Source organism: Podarcis erhardii (assembly GCF_964252035.2).
Source record: "Podarcis erhardii genome assembly, chromosome: 11".
Lineage (NCBI taxonomy): Eukaryota > Metazoa > Chordata > Lepidosauria > Squamata > Lacertidae > Podarcis > Podarcis erhardii.
In genome coordinates, this window is record NC_138501.1 from 3,505,810 (window position 1) to 3,523,834 (window position 18,025).

Genomic DNA, 18,025 nt, shown 5'->3' on the forward strand with positions numbered 1-18,025 from the left:
AGAGTGAGTGAGCCAGGTAGGGGCAGAGAGCTGCGAGTGCGAGCGCCCCCCCCCCAAATGTTGGGCCCGGTGCGGCCGGCCCCCCCTGCACCCCCCACGCTACGCCACTGGTTGGTACAGCAGGTAGATACTTAATCACAGGGTCCTGAGTTCCAAGTCCCGTGTTGAGCAAAAAGATTCCTGCATTGTAGGAGGTTGAACTAGATAATCCTTGTGGTCCCTTCCAGCTCTACAATTTTGTGATCCATTTCACTCAACATTGTCTGCATTGGCTGGCAATGATTCCCCAAAGTTTCAGGCAGGGTCAACCCTCTCTGGAGATGCCAGGCTTTGACCTGCAAACTTCCACAAATACAGCTGGTTCCCTTTCTCCCATGGAACAATGACCTTCCCCTTTCTTTGCTTACAACCCTAATGTCTTCTCACTCAGGACTACAGGTAACTGCAGGGGTTGGTGTGGGACTGAAGCTCCAGCTCCTGCTTCTCTTGTATGAAATACTCTCTCTGCCAGAGGCATGTACTTGTTTAGGCCTGACACTAGACAGCATTCCTAAAGATGTGATCTGAACATAGTTTGTTAATGCATTTCTCACTAGCTATCTTCTTTGGCTTTTTTTGGATTTGAACTATAAAATGGTGATTTTCTTGAGTCAAAATGAGAGTACCCCTAAACATATATTTTTTAAGAAAAAAAGCACTGGGAGGAAGTATATCCTAAAAATGCAATCTCCTGAAGAGAGTTCAAATAAATGCTGCAACAGCAACAATACCATGGTACTGTTTGTGGGGGGAAGCAAGAGATTTGAATGCAGCCATGAAAATTACAGTATAATGATGTATCATCTTAAGTCCTGTAGCTTCCCCCATTTCCTGTAAACACAGCTTTGTGCCAGAAACACATTTGTGCTTTTATACTAAAACATTCCTGAGAAGTTGCATACGGGAGAACAGCTTTGTCAAGGACCACAGCCCTGATGCCCACTGTGACCCTGAACAAATCAGAGTTGATCAGGATTCAGCACATTTGCTTCCTCCAAAGTCAGATTATCTCCAAGGCTAATGTTTAAAATGTAGAACAGTACAGTATTTATGTCCATTTTTAGGCATGCATTTTCATAGGGGCTAACCAATTTGTATGTTTCTGTTAACAGTTTAATACAGGGAACAGAGTGCCATTAAGTGCTTGCGGAGGCCTATACTCTCATCAACACTCACATCTGCTTCACAGCAGTACTGGCTGCAGAATTTGAAGGCCTTCATGCAATGCACCCTTAGTGGGCTGCATCAACCTATAATAGTTTAGCTATGTGCCAGTCATGCTGCTCCAGTCCTCCCTCTCCCCCCAGCACCTTGCACACTTCTCCACTTTCCCAAGTCCACAGCATGCTGCATGAAACTAAAAGGGGAAGGGTGCTCTTATTTTGTTACCCCCTCCAACACAGCAAGACCCAGAGAACTTGAGGGAGAGGCAGAATGTAGGTCTTTTCTTTCACTTCCCTGCAGGCTTTGAAGGAAAAAAAATGGAACTAATGGAACTTACTCCCTAGTAAGTATGTTTAGGATTACAACCAAACTATTTTTGAGTGACGGTAGACTCAGCTATACAACTGCAAATAAAAGGTTTTAAATGTGTTATAAAGTGCAGTATACAAATGTGACACTAGATGGCAAAAGAGAGCTATGCCAAATTCAATGTGCTTTTTTATATGTGTGTAGATTCCACCAATGTTGTAAACAATATTTAAATAAAATTCACTTGATATTAGTTCCTGGATGAGACTATAGGCGTCCTTAAACAATTTCTGCAGAATTGATGTTTGAAGAAACAAGGCTGAGTATTTCATTCCTGCAGTGAGTGGTTGGCATCCGACTGTCTCAAGAGACAATGGAGGGCACCTCTGGGAGTGAAGTCAAATGCTGTGTTAGCAGCGCTAAAGTGACCGCCCTGAGGAGCAAGCCTGGCCAGTGTGTATGGAGGTCCTGCGCTGCTCAGGCGACAGGACCCCACTCTCGGCCTTGTTGACACTGATGTACTTCTGGAAGCTGGCACCAGAAGTGTGCTTCCAGAAGTACACAGCCAGCTTCTGGAGGTGCGGCTGCCGTGATGGCCTGCCAGGCTTTGCTGCAGTGGCAGGAGGCAGTGACAGAAGCAGCAGCGGCCTGCCAGGTCTTGTGGGAGGTGACAGAAAAAGTGGCAGTGGCCTTGCAGGCCTCAAAGGCCTCTTGGATAGGCCTTGGATAGCCTGGGGAGGCAAAGAGAGAGAGCCAGCCAGCAAAGGGGAGGCAGCGGGATTGGGGCAGGAAATGTTGGCCTGCGTGCCTTTGGCACCAGGCTGGGTTCAGCAGTTGCTGGAAGGAGGCTTACAAGGCACCATCCAACTGTCTTAGGGACTCCACTCAGGATTTGTGCAGGATTTATTGCTTCGCCTTTTCTTCTCCCTGCAATGGCATAGACTTTATAAATGGTTCTTGGATTGTTGAAATAAATGCTACGTATGTTACTGATATATCAAACTGGAGAATGGTGTTTACTATTTTCCATGCTTTGTTAAACTTTTTTTTACAGATAGGCACATGGGGCAGACTTTGATTCAGTAGAAAGTCTAACAAGGCTGTTAAAGTTTTACTGCTGTGACAGTTGATGCTGATAAAATAAATGGATGAGATGGTGTGATGGATATTTAATACCTCAACAGATCACTTAGTGAATGAAACTCACCCCCAATAATACCCAGGGGTTGGAGCGTTATTATTGCACAGTAAACTGTCTTGGAGTTGATGATAGGGAATTACTTAATCAACCTTGATGCTGCAGTCAGTAAAATGAAAACATTGCAATTATCCTGACCAGTCATTTCTGCCTTTTGATTTGTAAGGCGAAGTACAATGTTAAAAGGCTTATTGGTTGTTGTGTTATTAAGTGTACCATGGAAACAATATAACTGTTGTAGGTTACTGTATGCTCTTTTGGCATAAGTGCAAATCTGTAGTTTACACTAAACAGACACACCTTGTTCCAAAACTCATCAATATCTCAAATTATTTATTTTCTCTGAGGCTGATTCCTTTGCTCATATCAGTTTAATTGCATTGACTTTACATCTGGTTCACATGAGATTAGATCAGAGTAGATACAGAATTTGCTTAACTGATAAACCAATAATCAGTGTGAAGAAGACTGAGCAATTTACATAGCTTACTCTGAATAGGGAATCAATTTTTTATTATTTGGTAGCTCAAGGAGGTGAACAAAAATAAGGGAAGCCAAAAAGTGCAAGTAGATTAATAGGTACCATCCAGTGGGAAGGTAAACAGCATTTCCGTGTGCTGCTCTGGTTTTGGTGTTCTGTTGTGTCAGAAGCGGCTTAGTCATGCTGGACACATGACCTGGAAAAACTGTCTATGGACAAACGTCGGCCAGTAAAACGACATGAGCGCTGCAACCCCAGAGTCCTCTGCGACTGGACTTAACTGTCAGGCAGTGGCGGAGCTTCATGCTCCGGCAAGGGGTGGTGGTGGAGAGCAGACGGGGCTGGGGCTGGCATGGTGCCCAGTGCAGGCAGGGGAGCAGCCGCGATGGCACCCTACCAGGATCGCACTGCCGGGGGTGGTGCGCTCCCCCCCCACTCCTCTTCCTCCACCACTGCTTTTTTTTATATATATATAAATTTTTATTAGGTTTTCACATTTTTTAAAGACATACATACACAAAAAGACACAGACAAACACGTATGTAATTTCATGCCCTTACTTTCATTACCCTCTTTCTCTGACTTCCCCCCACCCCCTCTTCCTACATCCCAATTTCAATAATTATTTCAGCAAGTTCCTATCCATTGTCTTACACATATTATTATTATTATTATTATTATTATTAAAAAAAAGAAAAAACATTTTACTTAAAAACATTTAACTTTTCACTTTCTAATTCTCTTTTTCCTAAGGTCGACCCCATTTCCCTCCCCATGAATTTCTCCCTTTAATATTACTTGTAAATCCATTTGGCCTGATAAAAGATTATAAAATTTTAAAAGTTTTTGTTCTCCCCTCCCTCCCTACCCCGGCTTCCGTCCCCAGAGAAGCATCCCCAAAAAGAGTTCCTAGCCCGGATTCCTCACATCCGAGGCCCTTAATTCCCTGTTAGTCTCTCTCTGCCAGTTTTGTTGGTAGTCTTTTTTGTTGGTCTTCGGTTCTCGAAACAGTTCTGTCACAGTCACATCAAGTTTTCTTCCATCCAAAAAGTTTAAAAACTGTTGTTTTTGAAAGTCAGGCCCATACTTAAGAAGAAAGTCTCGGTCATATTTCTTTATTCTTTTAATTTCCAGTGTTCCAAGTAATCCAGGGGCTTCCTTCTTCATCTTTCTCATCTTTTGCAGAGTTGTAATCCAAGGGTCTTCTTCTTTACTTTCTGTCAGTATAGGCTTTTGGTTGGTATTTAGTTGGTTGATATTTTCCACTTGAACTGTCTCCCTTCCTCCTTTCCTTTCCATCCCTCCTTGTGGCTCGGCTGCAGATTCTTTTTCAGGCATGTCGTTTATACATTCGGCAGAATTGTTTGTTTTGGGATTCAAGGTCATGAGTACTTTGCTCATAGCCGTAGTCTGCTCTTGTAAAATTCCCACGAAAAATAACATTTTTTCTATTTCTGCCAGTAATTTTCCCTCTGCAGCCATTGTAGTGCCTCTGGTCCCCCCTAGGGGGATTCCAATTGCTCGATAGTCCTTTCCAACAGTCTGTTACTTTGTCATTTGTTTACTACTTTGTTTCCAACCATCTCATTTCAAATGTATCACTTTTAAAAGAGAGAGTTATTAGATAGCAAGATTTTAAGTTTGGCCGCTCCTTTGACAGCTCCTTTGACAGCTGTCAAACTCTTTGTTCTTTTTCCCTCCGGCAAGACGCCCCCGGGTTCGGGGGGGGGGTTTACATTAAAAGTTCCAAAATTCCTCCCTTTCTCTCCAGCACAAAATCTTCACCTGTCAGATTCATGGAAAGATCTTTTTTCCCCTGATCAGACAGCAATTTTCCACCTTAGTTCTCCGATCCTTGCTTTAGATCGTTTGTAGATAGGGGGGGTGCGGACTTCCCTTTAGCACATCCCCCGGTCGTACCAAATTCAAAGCCAAGAAATTTTAAGTCCAAATTCCCTTCTACTCACGGGTAGCTTGTTTTACAGTCCAGATTTCAGGAAGAAAGTTAGCGCTCTCTGGTCATGGCTCGCGGCTTCACTCCACTGAGGCAGCGATCTACTCACAGCACCACGCCGCCCTCCGTACCCCTTCGTAGCCTTTAAAAAGGCTCTTCATGAGTCGGGGGGGCGCTTAAGGTGCCCACTGAGTCACCAGGTCCGCAGGCATCCGCGCCTGCGGTTTCTGAGGGTCCCCGCGTCGCCGGCGCGGCAAGACCCGTCCTCAACGGAGCCGATTCCCTCCGGAGCTCGGAGGGAATCCGCCATTCGTGTTCGCGCTAACCCGGAAGTCCTCTTCCTCCACCACTGCTGTCAGGGGTCCTTTACCTTTACCTTTTTAATGGAAGTTCTGGGAAGGCAAACCAGTATCTGGTCCAAATGCAGTATGATGGCAGCTTTTCCATGTACTTAAATGTGTAGAAAATGGGGGATCTAGTCTAGTTGTGACATGTCATCTTATGGTGAGCTAGAGGAGGACTTTGTAGACAAACGTCCCTTGCAGATATGATGGGCTGATCTGCTGTTAGTGTTCTACCAGCTAGTAAATACTTACCTGTTCACATAGGCATAACTAGGCACTGATCCTTAGTACTGATTCTACAGAATTCTGGATTCCAGTTTGCATATTTTATTGTATCTGCTTTATTTTGTAAACCACCTTGTTATTATTATTATTTTGTAATGAAAGGTTGGTATGTGAATAATTCTCAGTAAATAATAAAATAACCTAGCAGAAAAGCACCTGGAGGAGAGAGAACTGGGGAGATCTAAGCTGTAGATAAGGGACATGGGTGGCGCTGTGGTCTAAAAGCACTGAGCCTCTTGGGCTTGCTGATCAGAAGGTCAGCGGTTCGAATCCCCATGACAGGGTGAGCTCCCATTGCTTGGTCCCTGCTCCTGCTAACCTAGCAGTTCAAAAGCACATCCAAGTGGAAGTAGATAAATAGGTTCCGCTCCGGCAGGAAGGTAAACGGCGTTTCTGTGCGCTGCTCTGGTTCGCCAGAAGCTGCTTAGTCATGCTGGCCACATGACCTGGAAGCTCGGCCAATAAAGCGAGATGAGCGCCGCAACCCTAGAGTCATCTGCGACTGGACCTAACGTTCAGGGGTCCCTTTACCTTTTAAACTGTAGATAAGGAAATATTTGATTCCCCTCGCCCTTGGCTTGATACAAATTTGATACAAACCCCTTGTCTACCCAAATGGTGCAAGTCTATGTTTATATATACAGACTGGTCAGTCCATCTAGGTCAGTCCTTAGCTTCCTCTATGAAAAATTATAATCCTTGATTATATATATCCAACTCCTTCTTATTATATGTATCCAACTCCTTCTTCAAGGGCACAGTGGCATACAAAGGAGTATTATCCACATAACTGCCCTGTGTGGTAAATTAAGGCTGAGAGAATGTGAGCAACCCAAAGTCATCCAATATGAGCAGGGATTTAAAATGGATTTCCTCATCCATTCCAATATTTCTCCGCCACACCATGCTGGATCTCCATTGTTCTTGGAATCTCAAGACTGAAAGCTGATGAGAGGCTAATCTGACTTTTTATTTATAAAGAACACATTTTTTTGTTTAGTGTGCTGTTAATATTGGTTGACTTCCAGCAACTGAGTTGTTTTGAGCTGTTGCTCAGCAAAAGCTTGAACCTTCTGAGGTGCACAAAGGCTTTTGCAGAGGGTTGAACAAATCATTTTTCCATTAAATGAAGAGTTATGTATGAGTTACTCCTGAAAATCTACAGAATAATTCCCCTTCACTTTTTATTAACTCACAATGCAAATAAAATATTTTATATTGACATATCAATAGATGAAATATAAAGACTATCCAGAAATTGTAAATAATTTCTCACTATATTTGCTCAGTGTATTGATAAATAACATTGCATAAAGATTGCCCACTTTACAAGAAAAAAAGAGAAAGAAATAACAGTGGACATGTCTTGTACTAAATGTATATATCAATAGATCTCTTTTTGCCATTTCAAAATGTACCAGGGAGAAGGCTGGAATCATTATTGAAGCATATGCATTCTAGGCATGACAGTTATGCCAGATTGCTCTCTGGCAATTTTTAATCTGCTCTTTGAAGGAGTGTCATTTCTCAGTGACATTGCATTTGATGTTTAACTATATGTGCAGATTCAGCATCTTCAAAGTGGAAATGGAAGGGGGCAAAAGATACTGATGTAGCCAACTGAAAATCATATTTAGAAGCTTACTAAGCAGTATGTCCTTGTTTTAGACCAATTGCTTTGATTCAAAGAGATAGTGTTTCAGACACAGAGCTCCACTGCAGGACATGAAGAAATCCTAGCATTTGCCATATGTTCATTAAGATGAGAGGTGAATATTTATTTCACAGTTGCTTGAAATAATCTTATTTTATGCATCTGCAGTAGAAAGGAGTAATGTAAATGTTGCAGTGAAATTGTGTGAGCTCACAGATGTAGAAAGGCACAAGCTCATCATTGGTGGAATTGTAAACAAATGGTCTAATTTTTACCATACCTCCTTTGCATTTAAGGAGGACTAAGATTACAGAAGTATCAATATTTTATCTAGGTAAATATTATGTTCTGTTTTTCCTCACGTACATTCTAAATATAGCAATCCAAAACAAGGGCAATACCCAGAGAGAGAGAGAGAGAGAGAGAGAGAGAGAGAAATTGGAATAATCAGATGATCAGAAGCACAGAGGAAGTTTTTTGAGATGACGTTAAAGTGAGAATAATCCATTCTTAAAAACGTCTCTATAGAAATATAATCAAATTGTATGTTGCCCAAGGAAAACAGGTTTTTAAAAAACCTGTTTAACTGTAAGCACCACTTTCAGTCACTCAGAGGTTTAGTCAGTTTCTGAATATATTTTCCTAGTCATATATGCAGTGTGTTTTTGCTGCTATTGAGCTTCTCAGGGTAACTAAGGTTTTTTAAAATATAAAAATTCAGTAAGCTAGATAAATATGTCAGTGTTGCTATATTTAAAATCGATACTGTACTTCACTAAGGGAGGTGGCTGGCTGATCTGCGATAAAGTCACAGCAGAATGGAGTAGGTAGAAGAATCTCTAACTGTCTCTGATTGAGCTGCTGCTCAGAGTTTAGATGAGAGATAGGTAAGGCAGACTAAGAGATAATACAGTGTATGTGGAACTGCCTTTGAAGACTTCTTAGAAACTTATGTTCATACAGAACACTGCTGCTAGGTTACTACCTGGAGCTGACCAAAGGGAAAACAACCCCATCAGTTCTACACAACTAAATTGGTTGCCAGTTTGTCCCTGAGCTCAATTCAAAGTGCTGGTCCTTACCTTTAAAGTTTTGGGATTCAGGTATCAAAAAGACCACTTGAGCTTGCTGAGGTTGCTGCCAGAGGCGCTTCTCTGAATTCCCCTGCCTTCTGAAGTGAGGTGAGGGTGGTGGTGACAAGAGAAGGCCTTTGCAGCTGTGAAGCTCTCTGTATGGAATGCCCCCAGGTGCATTTTCAGTGTGGCTTTAATGTGAAAAGTTCGAGGGGGGGGGGCTCTTTTATTCCTCTGCTTGGGGTTTATTGTTCTGCTGTGTTAATCCATATGCTTTTATTTTATTTTATTTTAGTTTAGTTTAGTTTAGTTTAGTTTTATGACTGTTGTGCCCTGCCCTGAGAGTTTTGTTAAATTTAAGGAGAGTATTAAAAAAATCAATACACAGGAAGAAGAGAAGTGAAAAAAGTAAGAGTTCACAAGAGAGAGATCAGCAAGGAGGACTGGAACCAGGGCATGAGGTGGTGTACATGGCCAGCTTAAAATGCAGCTAAGTTGCTCTTTTTCTCAATTCGGATCGAAGTTGGCTTGGGGAAAAATGCAGTATTTTGTATATTAAAAAATGACAAGAGAGATACAAAATAGATATGGATTGTGACTAACGTGTGTATACCACTTCCAAAACCGTCCGTGGAAGTGCACTTGATGCAGAGTAAATGGAAGTGTGTACATAGCTTTAGGAAAGCATGGGGTCCATAGTAATAAGAAGGTAAAGAGCTGGACAAGAGAGAATGACAGAGAAGAGAGAGGTGTGCATGGCCAAGAGCAGCCAAGCTGCAGAATGCTGAAATTCTTCTAACATTCGGATGCAGGCTTCAAGTACCCAAGTAGTAGTTTGCAAATTGAGATTAAACAGTTACAACGGTCTATCAACATAATCATTAATTAACTACGCAAATATTCAGACAAAGATAAGAGATGCAGGGAACATATAGCCCATCTAGCTTTTTGAGCTAATTACTCAAGGAATATGTAGCAGTTAAGGCTGTAATCATAAATTTAAGTTCAATATTATCATTCTTTTTGTTACGAATATTGCACCCAGCAGCAGCCAGTAAGGTGGCATGGGCGGGACACCCTTGCTCTCCTGGCCTCCCAACACAGTGGGTCTCTAATGTTTACCAAGAGGGAAATGGGAGGGGTGAGGGGGCAGGTGAGGGTTCGGGAACTTAGCCTGGTACAGCGCAAAGAGACAGAGTCACCCTGTCTCTGCCCCTCCCACTGCCACACTGAGCCAAGATCCCTGCATCCCACCCCTCCCTTGCCCCTCCCCACCTGTAGCCGCCAAGTGTCTTCCACCCCCTCAATATTTGTTTGAAGGGGGCTCAGCCCCCCCCCCCAAATATTGAGGGGACCTGGTGCAATGTTGCGGAAGGCTGCACCAGCCTGTGTAGTATCTGGAGACTGGGGGGACTGGCACAGCCTAACAGAAGGCTGCACTGGCCTGCACACGTCAAGAGATGTGTGACATCACCTGCCACATGCATGCCGTGTTACCCACATGCCATGCGCTGCCCCCCCCCAAAAAAAGTTGGGGGCAGCCTGGTGTCACTGCAGTATATACATTAGTTCTGAGCACCAGAGTTGTCTGTTTCTTCTTTGAGTATTGCTGCATTGTACATAAGTAACTGCACCAGAACAACACATTGTATTCTTAAATCAGCAGCAGGCAGTTAAAACACTGAACGGCCTGGAGAAAACTTTCAGTTCCTTTTCTTTTTATGAAAATGCATTTTGTTTTGTATGCATCAAGTAATGGATTTGAAAAAGAATTTAATTTCTTTCTCTAATATTATAGCTTTACAATAACTCCAGTCATTGGGGTGGAGTAAAGGTTCCTCATTAAAAAGTAGAACCTCTTTGATCTGTGTTAATTAAAGAGAGGCACATAGAAGATGAAATTACATTGAATATTTTGGCTTAATAACTACAGTATGTGGAAGCTCCCCACACAAATGAAAACCCTAAAGTACTTGGGGAGCCTTCAAGAGTAGAAGAAGCTCCTTGCTTCAGACCTTTGCTCTCAATCTCACTGAGGGCTGTTAACGCAATAAAGAGGATTCTGTGGAGCAGGTGGTTCGTGACAGCACACTCTTGCTCTTAGGGGACCAGATTCAATTAACCCAGCATGCTAGTGGAACCTAGCACAGGGGCTTCTGCTAGTGCAGTGGGGCTCCCCGCTCTCCCCCCCCCCCCAGTGCTGCCCCCAGATCCTCTCTGGAGGGTCAAGAGAGGGAGGATGAGAGGAGAAATGCTTGCAGTGACTGAAGGATCAGGAGAGTGTGACGTTGAATTCCTCCCCTTGCTTTTGGTTATGTGTGAGGAGCATGAACTCCTGAATGGGGCTTTTGTCAGTGCTGAGCCTATAAGCACAAATCCTTTGCTTGATTGTTGTGAGTTATTGTGCCTAGGTGCCCACAGGCAATGTCTTGTTAGGTAGCCAATTGAAGTGAAACCTATATTGCTTATTGCTATAAGATTAGATAGTTGTATAACTTGATATTTATGATGGTATAAGAGAGCACTTCCTTTTCAATAGTTTTTTCTAATAGGATCACCTATAAAGATTGGTTACGAGAACCACTACTGGGTAGCCGGTAGTCACACATTGCTGTCTCTTTGCAAGCTTTACAGAACCAACTGTGCTGTCATAACTGTCAGACATCTCTGTGACATGGACAGCGTACAATGCTGGCAACACCTACCTGGGGCCTGCAGTTCTTCTCCATCCTCCAGTGTGTTAAGTCTTTTGGTAAACTGGACTGGACTGCAAAAGGAGTTGAGTTTAAATATCAAAAATTATGCCAAACCTGTGAGTGAAGAAAATGAGGAAGAAATGGTTTGGTTTCTGCATATAGTGAATACTTTGGAATGAAGATATGAAACCCGCCTCTGCAGGGAGAGAATTCCACAGCTTAGGGGCTGCCACAGAGAGCATTTCTCCTGGGCTGCCCCCACCTGAACATGTAAAAATGATGGAAGAGGATTCCTACTGCCGATCTTAACACAAGAGAGTTTCTGTGGGGAAGGGGGTGGTCTTTCAAATGCCATTTAGGGCTTTAAACACTAATGTGGACATATTTAATTCAGCTGGAAAATGAATTGGCAACCAACACAACTGTTTTAAAGCAGGGGTTATATAAGTTTGAAATGGAAGCTTTCAAACCCCCGAGGCTTGTCTTTTAACCTCATGCTTTGTAAAGGTCTGAATATTTATAATGCTGGAATTGTCAGTGGTATTCTTATTTTTTAAATTATAGCTAAAGTGAATCTATAATTAAAAAAAATGTTCATTTAAAAAGATGTGTGCTGGTTTCCTAATTTTTAATAAAAGGAATAATCTAAAGTTCTTATAGAATTTATTCCTTGTGATACTTCAGATGGATTTTGTTTTGTGAACTAATGATATAAAAAGCTGAATATAGTACCTTTTACAATAAATTTCCTTGGGTGTACTGGATAGCAATGCAGCATAATGGTTAGAGTGTTGTACTATGACCTGGGAGACTGGGGCTTGATCCCAACTCAGCCATGCAGCTCACTGGCTGACCCTGGGAAGAGATTTCTTACCACCTCACCATTTCTTAGCCTAAGCCATCTCCCAGGGTTGTTGTGAAGATGAACTGGGGAGAATCATGTACGCCACCTTGAGCTCCTTGGAAGAAAAGAGTGTGTGTGAGAGAGAGACTGATTATTTTTATGCTTTTTGTGAAAATAGTTGGTAATTTGTACAAAATTACTTAAAATGCTGCATATAAATTAGACATTAAAAAAGATAGAGACAGACAGAATAAGCAGCTCAGTTATAATATATGGTTATACAGCTATGCCTTGAGGACAGTCCATCCATTTCATATCATATGTCCTTTTGAAAGTTGAGCGCTGAGGATCAAGTAAAACAGCAGGAAATTGCATAATTTATAGTGCTGGTTTTCTTTAAAAAAAAACCACAGACAAACTGTTTTTAATAAGTTCAATCTCCCTCTTTTCTCCCTCTCCACTTTCCCCCCTCTCTACAGATTGGAGCACTAAAGGATTACTACCACTTCTACCATAGTAAAACGATTAAAAGGTCAGTTCTCTCAAGTAGAGGTACTCACAGCTTCATTTCAATGGAACCAAAGGTAAGATAACACAGCTAGCCAGTCATATAAGATGCAAGCACTTACATTTTTAATTTGAAATTTTACACTAGGAGACATTTACCTGGATGGCATCTAAGATTTCAAGAGCTGACATATTATCTGTTCATTGAGCTTCTGCTTCACATTAGGATATAATGAAGACAATATTGTATTATTAACGGATGTGCTGTCCTAAGATGTACAACCTAGTTCATAAGGGACTGACGTATGTATCTGGTGATCTGTAGATCAACCTTCACTAATTTAAGCAGCCACAAATTAGTATAATAGTTTCTTGGTATACTCTTTGCAAGTAGTAGCCATGTCTTAGAATGAAGAAATATACCTTGTGACAGTAGATGGTACTGCTATGCAATCTCAAGAAACTGCATGTTGTACAGCAGTTGTTCTGGCTGGGTTACAGCCTTTGGCACAGTGTTGCAGATGTAGGTGCATTGCACCTGTGTTCACTCAGAGGCTGCAGTCCTGAAACCATTTCCTTACTTTGGAGTAGCCCAGCTGTTTGGTGAAGCGCTTTGAAATGTTAATGACTTGAGGGGTATTGCATACCAGCCACAAGTAGTTTGTGGATAAGGTTGCTAGATGTCTTTTGTTTTTTCCTAACGAGAGCCTTCTTTAACTGCTTCACAACAGGCAGGAATTAAACACACCAAATTTTCCTAAAATGCAGAAGATGGAAAAGTTGTGCCTCTTTAATTTCTTATTGTTATGCAACTTTACAATGTATGGATCTTCCATGGGGAAAAGAAAGATGGTACTTATTTAAAGAGTTTTTGTTTAATGTATCAGGAACAATTTCAATTCTTACACTTCTGTTTTTTAATAGTATATTCTGACTTCTGTTGAATTTGTAGATATCTTTTTCCTTTGTAACATACTTCTCATGATACTTTTCCATTATTATAGCTATGCCAAACTTTGGCCCTCACTTTTTCTTTTTCTTTTAGGCTGAAATGATAGACTTTCATGTGTGGGGAGGGAAGGTGTTGTAAACCTCTTCCAAGCATGCCATTTCCCAAAGGTTGTTCATAGCTGGTAACATCCACTGTGTTTCCCCTCTCAGCTACCTGTTGGCTGCCATTTCCATCACAGCCAATTAAAGAACTTGTACATTTCAGTATGTGTCTTGATTCTAAGACTTGATATGCCAGTTGCCAGTGGCGTAGCGTGAGGGGTGCAGGGGGGGGCAACACACCGGGCGCAACATCTTGGGGGGGGGGCGCTCGCACTCGCAGCTCTCTGCCCCTACCTGGCTCACTCAGGGTTAGGGGGCGCAAATTACTTGCCTTGCCCCGGGTGCTGACAACCTACGCTACGCCACTGCCAGTTGCTTGATGTCTTGAAGTACAACATGTACAGATAGCTAACTCAACACAAGGGTTATGCTCCTGGGCATAATCACTTAAAGCAATTAGGGGCGGGGGTTGATTGCTGGGCTTTGGGAAGTAGGCAGGAGAACTCTGACAGGGTCCCAAAGTCCACCCACCTGCTTCTCAGAGCCCAGCAAGCAGCCCTCCTGCTTTGGAAAGGTACATGCTACCTGCCAGATAGCTTGCAGTAGTAATGTGGCACCGTCTTTGTCACAAGTACAAATCCTAGAGTATATGCATGTTAGTAGACCATGGAAGTGGAGGAAACCCACACCAAGAACTGTTATAAGACAGTCTCATTTCTTTGGCAAGACTTAAGCAATTGTTGGTCATTTGTTGCATGTGATCCAGTTTATTTGCATTTCACAGAATATCTTAATGTTTAACCACATGGCTAATTTTGTAGCAATATATGGAAAATTAGCACATTGTAAACTCTTCTTTCTTTCTTTTTTTGTTTTGTTTATCTTTCTATTAATTCTTGTGTTTTCATTCTGTTCATTAAACAAGCTAGAATTTCATATTAGAATTGCCATTTGAAAGACTTGGTTTTACTAACATAGGATTACTGATGGAAATGAACATAAATGTTCACTGGCGAACTGAGATCTTAACTTGTTATAAAAGCCATGTTTGACTTCTTGCATTTATAGCTCGCCTTCTTCATAATTATCCTGACTGTCAGCAAATGGCTCAAAAGGTTCAGCCTTCATATTCTTAATTGTGCATGCATTTGTTTAAATGGCATATCAGAAAATTTTCTCGCCCTCGATCTTTCCTAAGCCCTTTGTGAAGTTCCATTAGTCTGACAATCTCATTGTAGATTGCTGAACAAGAAAGACTCATCTACAACTTTACAATGATTCACTTCCTAATCAGTGTGACAAATAGATTAGGATGTGAAATGTAGTCAATAAGATTGCACTCATTCCTTTCCTTTTACTTAAACTGCTCATTAGACTGGCTGTAAGGATGGACTATCACTTTGAGATTGCGTAGATACACTGTGCTGAAGCAAGTTGTGGAAAAAAGTAGTAATATCCATTGTCCACTCTTTCCTGTTATCAGAAACCTAAGCTCCAAAAAACAGGCAGGTGTCATGTTCCAACAAGTTGCAGTGTTGATAGCACTTGTCTTGAAGGCAGATTAAGGTCTTTGGATTTTTACATTGAAGGAAAGCTGGTTATTGTTCCATTAACTTGCAAGAGATGTAACACAACCTGATGAAATCTATACATTTAATAGCATTGATCTTGCAGAGGACATAGGGGTTTGTGTGTGTGTGTGTGAGGTTTACTGTGATATATTTGGTTCCACCATGCCTCATTAACTAGAGCCCTTGAGTAAGTCCTTAACTAGAAGTATTCCATGCATCCCACATAATGTTTAAAAGACTCAGCTGCAAACCAGCAAAACTGCTGCTTGAGTCATGCATACAGGGCAGCATACAGGCTAACAGCCTTTATATTCTATGTCAGACATATGTATCACCTATTTGAAGAACTGCATTTTTTGTTAAACATGGCCTCGGCCTGCCTCAGATCCTCCCAGGGGAGGCTGGGGTGAAGCCAGGGCACATGTAATTAGAAGAGAGCGATGTTGCATCTCAAAGAGCAAGGATGGCGCAAGACAAGTCTGATGGTCCAGTCAAGTTCTAGTGGTAAGTCATATCCAGAGGGCAGAGACTTGAAGTGCTTTCTGTGGCCTCCAAATCTGCCTCTGAACCTCTTGGAGCATCAGGGCCAGAGAATATGACACTACCATAATTTCAAGTGGGAGAATTATGCATATAAAGGCAGATATTTTGAAGCTAAACTAGCATTGTCACTCCATATAATTCTGAAGATAATTTCGAATCCCAGCTGACCTCAAGTTGCAGACAGGGGCGTATAAGTGGGGACGGGGGACGGGGGGCGGTCCACCCTGGGTGCCATCATGAGGTGGGGTGACATGCTGGCTGAATCCAAACCCCCTTTTGCACAAATAAACGCTGGTGGGACCCATAGAATCCCGTTTGCCCTTTTAAGTGTTGCCCTTTTAAGTAGGCTCTGCCCCTAGAGGCCACTCCGAGGAGCGATTCCTCACCTCGCCAGCTCCTGAGCCGCGGAACCTCGCAACGGCTTTGGAGGGCAGCGATTCCTCCATCCAGCCTTGCACGCCTGTGCACCAAAGCAAGTGAGCGTGAGCTGGAGCTGCTGCGTTCCTTTGCCTCCCCTGTTCATTGGTGCTTGGTGCTTTACTTTATATTCACTTGCTAAGTACTGAAGATCAATGAACACAAGGTGCAGCTGCTGTATAGGGTGACATTAACTAGCACAAGGTGGTTCTATCATTAGGCCAGGCATAGGCAAATTTGGCCCTCCAGATGTTTTGGGACTACAATTCCCATCATCCCTGACCACTGGTCCTGTTAGCTAGGAATTATGGGAGTTGTAGTTCCAAAACATCTGGAGGGCTGAGTTTGCCTATGCCTGCATTAGGCAGATAGGCTTGAAGCTGCTCTGTCTCCTTGCAGAGGAAGCAGTCCTAGGTTAGAAGTGAGTAGTTGCAAAGTAGCTTTCTGACATTTTTGAGTAAGACCTGTTTGTATAGCTCCTGCTATTTCCATAGATGATATTTTTATTAAGGCTTATGTGAATTGCTGAAACAGGTACACGGCCTAAAAGGGAAATACAAATATATGTATATATTGCCATTTTTAGGGCAACTTCCTGTTTGCTTTGAGCCTTAATTCAAATCTCTGAATAGTTATTCTAAAATTCAGTTTACATTGCTAGACATCACGTGAGAGGAGTTTTTCAAAACCAAAATTAATCAAGAGTTATCTTAGGTCCACTATGAGTCAAGCTCAGCTCTCTGGCTTGGCCATCTTGTCAATTGAATTTGTCAATTGAATTGATTTTGATGATGTGATTTCAAAATTTGCAGAGAACAAAGTTAGGGAAAAAAAGTTTTAAGTGCTTATGCTCACAATGTTAAGTAAATATAGCAGAAAATAACACTTGCAACTGTAAGTACACTATCTTATTTTCCCTTCTTTTAATAATTTCAATGTGTGTGTGTGGGGGGGGGGGGTGACAAGAAATTTCCTGCTCTGGGTATCACCTGACCTTGCTATGCCACTGGCTGCAGATAAAGCTATAAAGGACTGACAAGAGGGAGGGAGCCTCAGCAAAACCTACACAGGAAAGTGTAACTGCTCCCTAAAGCAACCATTCTTTCACTTAGAGAAAGTAAAGAGATTGCAGATTACTATTCTGAATTAGAAGACCCTGACATGAGCAGTTAATGCGATGAAGAAGGGACAGAGTGGGACAGAGTGAAATGATAACAAGGGAGAAGAAAAGGAAACAAGTAGTGCCTGCCCATTTTAGCAACAATTCTTTTTATTAAATCAAGGAAATCAGTTCTCCTGTCATTGCCCTTCGCTTACCATGTATAACACTGCTTCTCTTGAATTTCACATATTGGTAGAAATGCTGGATTATATTGAGTAGGCCCTAGAGGGGAATGTGGGATGAAAGACTCATCTGAATGAGTCATAGGATAATACAGCATGACTCTAGAGGAGCACAGACACAGCCATATTTTCATAAACCCATTTCTGCTGTATCGTGTAGCCCTTTGTAATTAATTTATATGCATTCAACAGCTTCCTTTGGTCAAACACTGCTGTTCTCTTTTTTGCCCAGAATGTTTGATGTGAAGCAAATAGCAGGTGTTCATGATGTGCATTTGCAATTGTACATAATCTGTATGTGAGTAGGTAGAAGAATCCCAGACAGGAAATGGAAAAGTGGATAAAGGGGGGCACACAATCTCATGATGGGGACAATTTAAAGTCATCTTAAAATCAGAGCATTTGAGATGAGAGTTATGCATTTCAGCATTTCTACATATGTACCAAGACAAGATGAAAAATAATAAAATAATTTCCATGCACTTTACATTTATAAGTGCATGGAAATTATTTTATTATTTTTCATCTTGTATTGGTACATATGTAGAA

At 41.9% G+C, this 18,025-nt stretch overlaps 1 protein-coding gene across 2 annotated transcripts in view; it reads left to right on the forward strand.

The window, feature by feature from the left end:
- LOC309352473 (proprotein convertase subtilisin/kexin type 5-like) overlaps nt 1-18,025 on the forward strand; it is a 169,413-nt gene that overhangs the window by 10,970 nt on the left and 140,418 nt on the right. The window contains exons 1-2 of one of the 2 annotated variants that reach the window (XM_081880951.1): nt 1,258-1,546; nt 12,521-12,625. In XM_081880951.1, the coding sequence (XP_081737077.1) occupies nt 12,614-12,625 (12 nt within the window). In that variant the 5' untranslated portion in view covers nt 1,258-1,546; nt 12,521-12,613. Of the gene's footprint in view, nt 1-1,257; nt 1,547-12,520; nt 12,626-18,025 lie in introns of those variants that run through there. The other variant, XM_081880950.1, reaches the window with a different exon arrangement.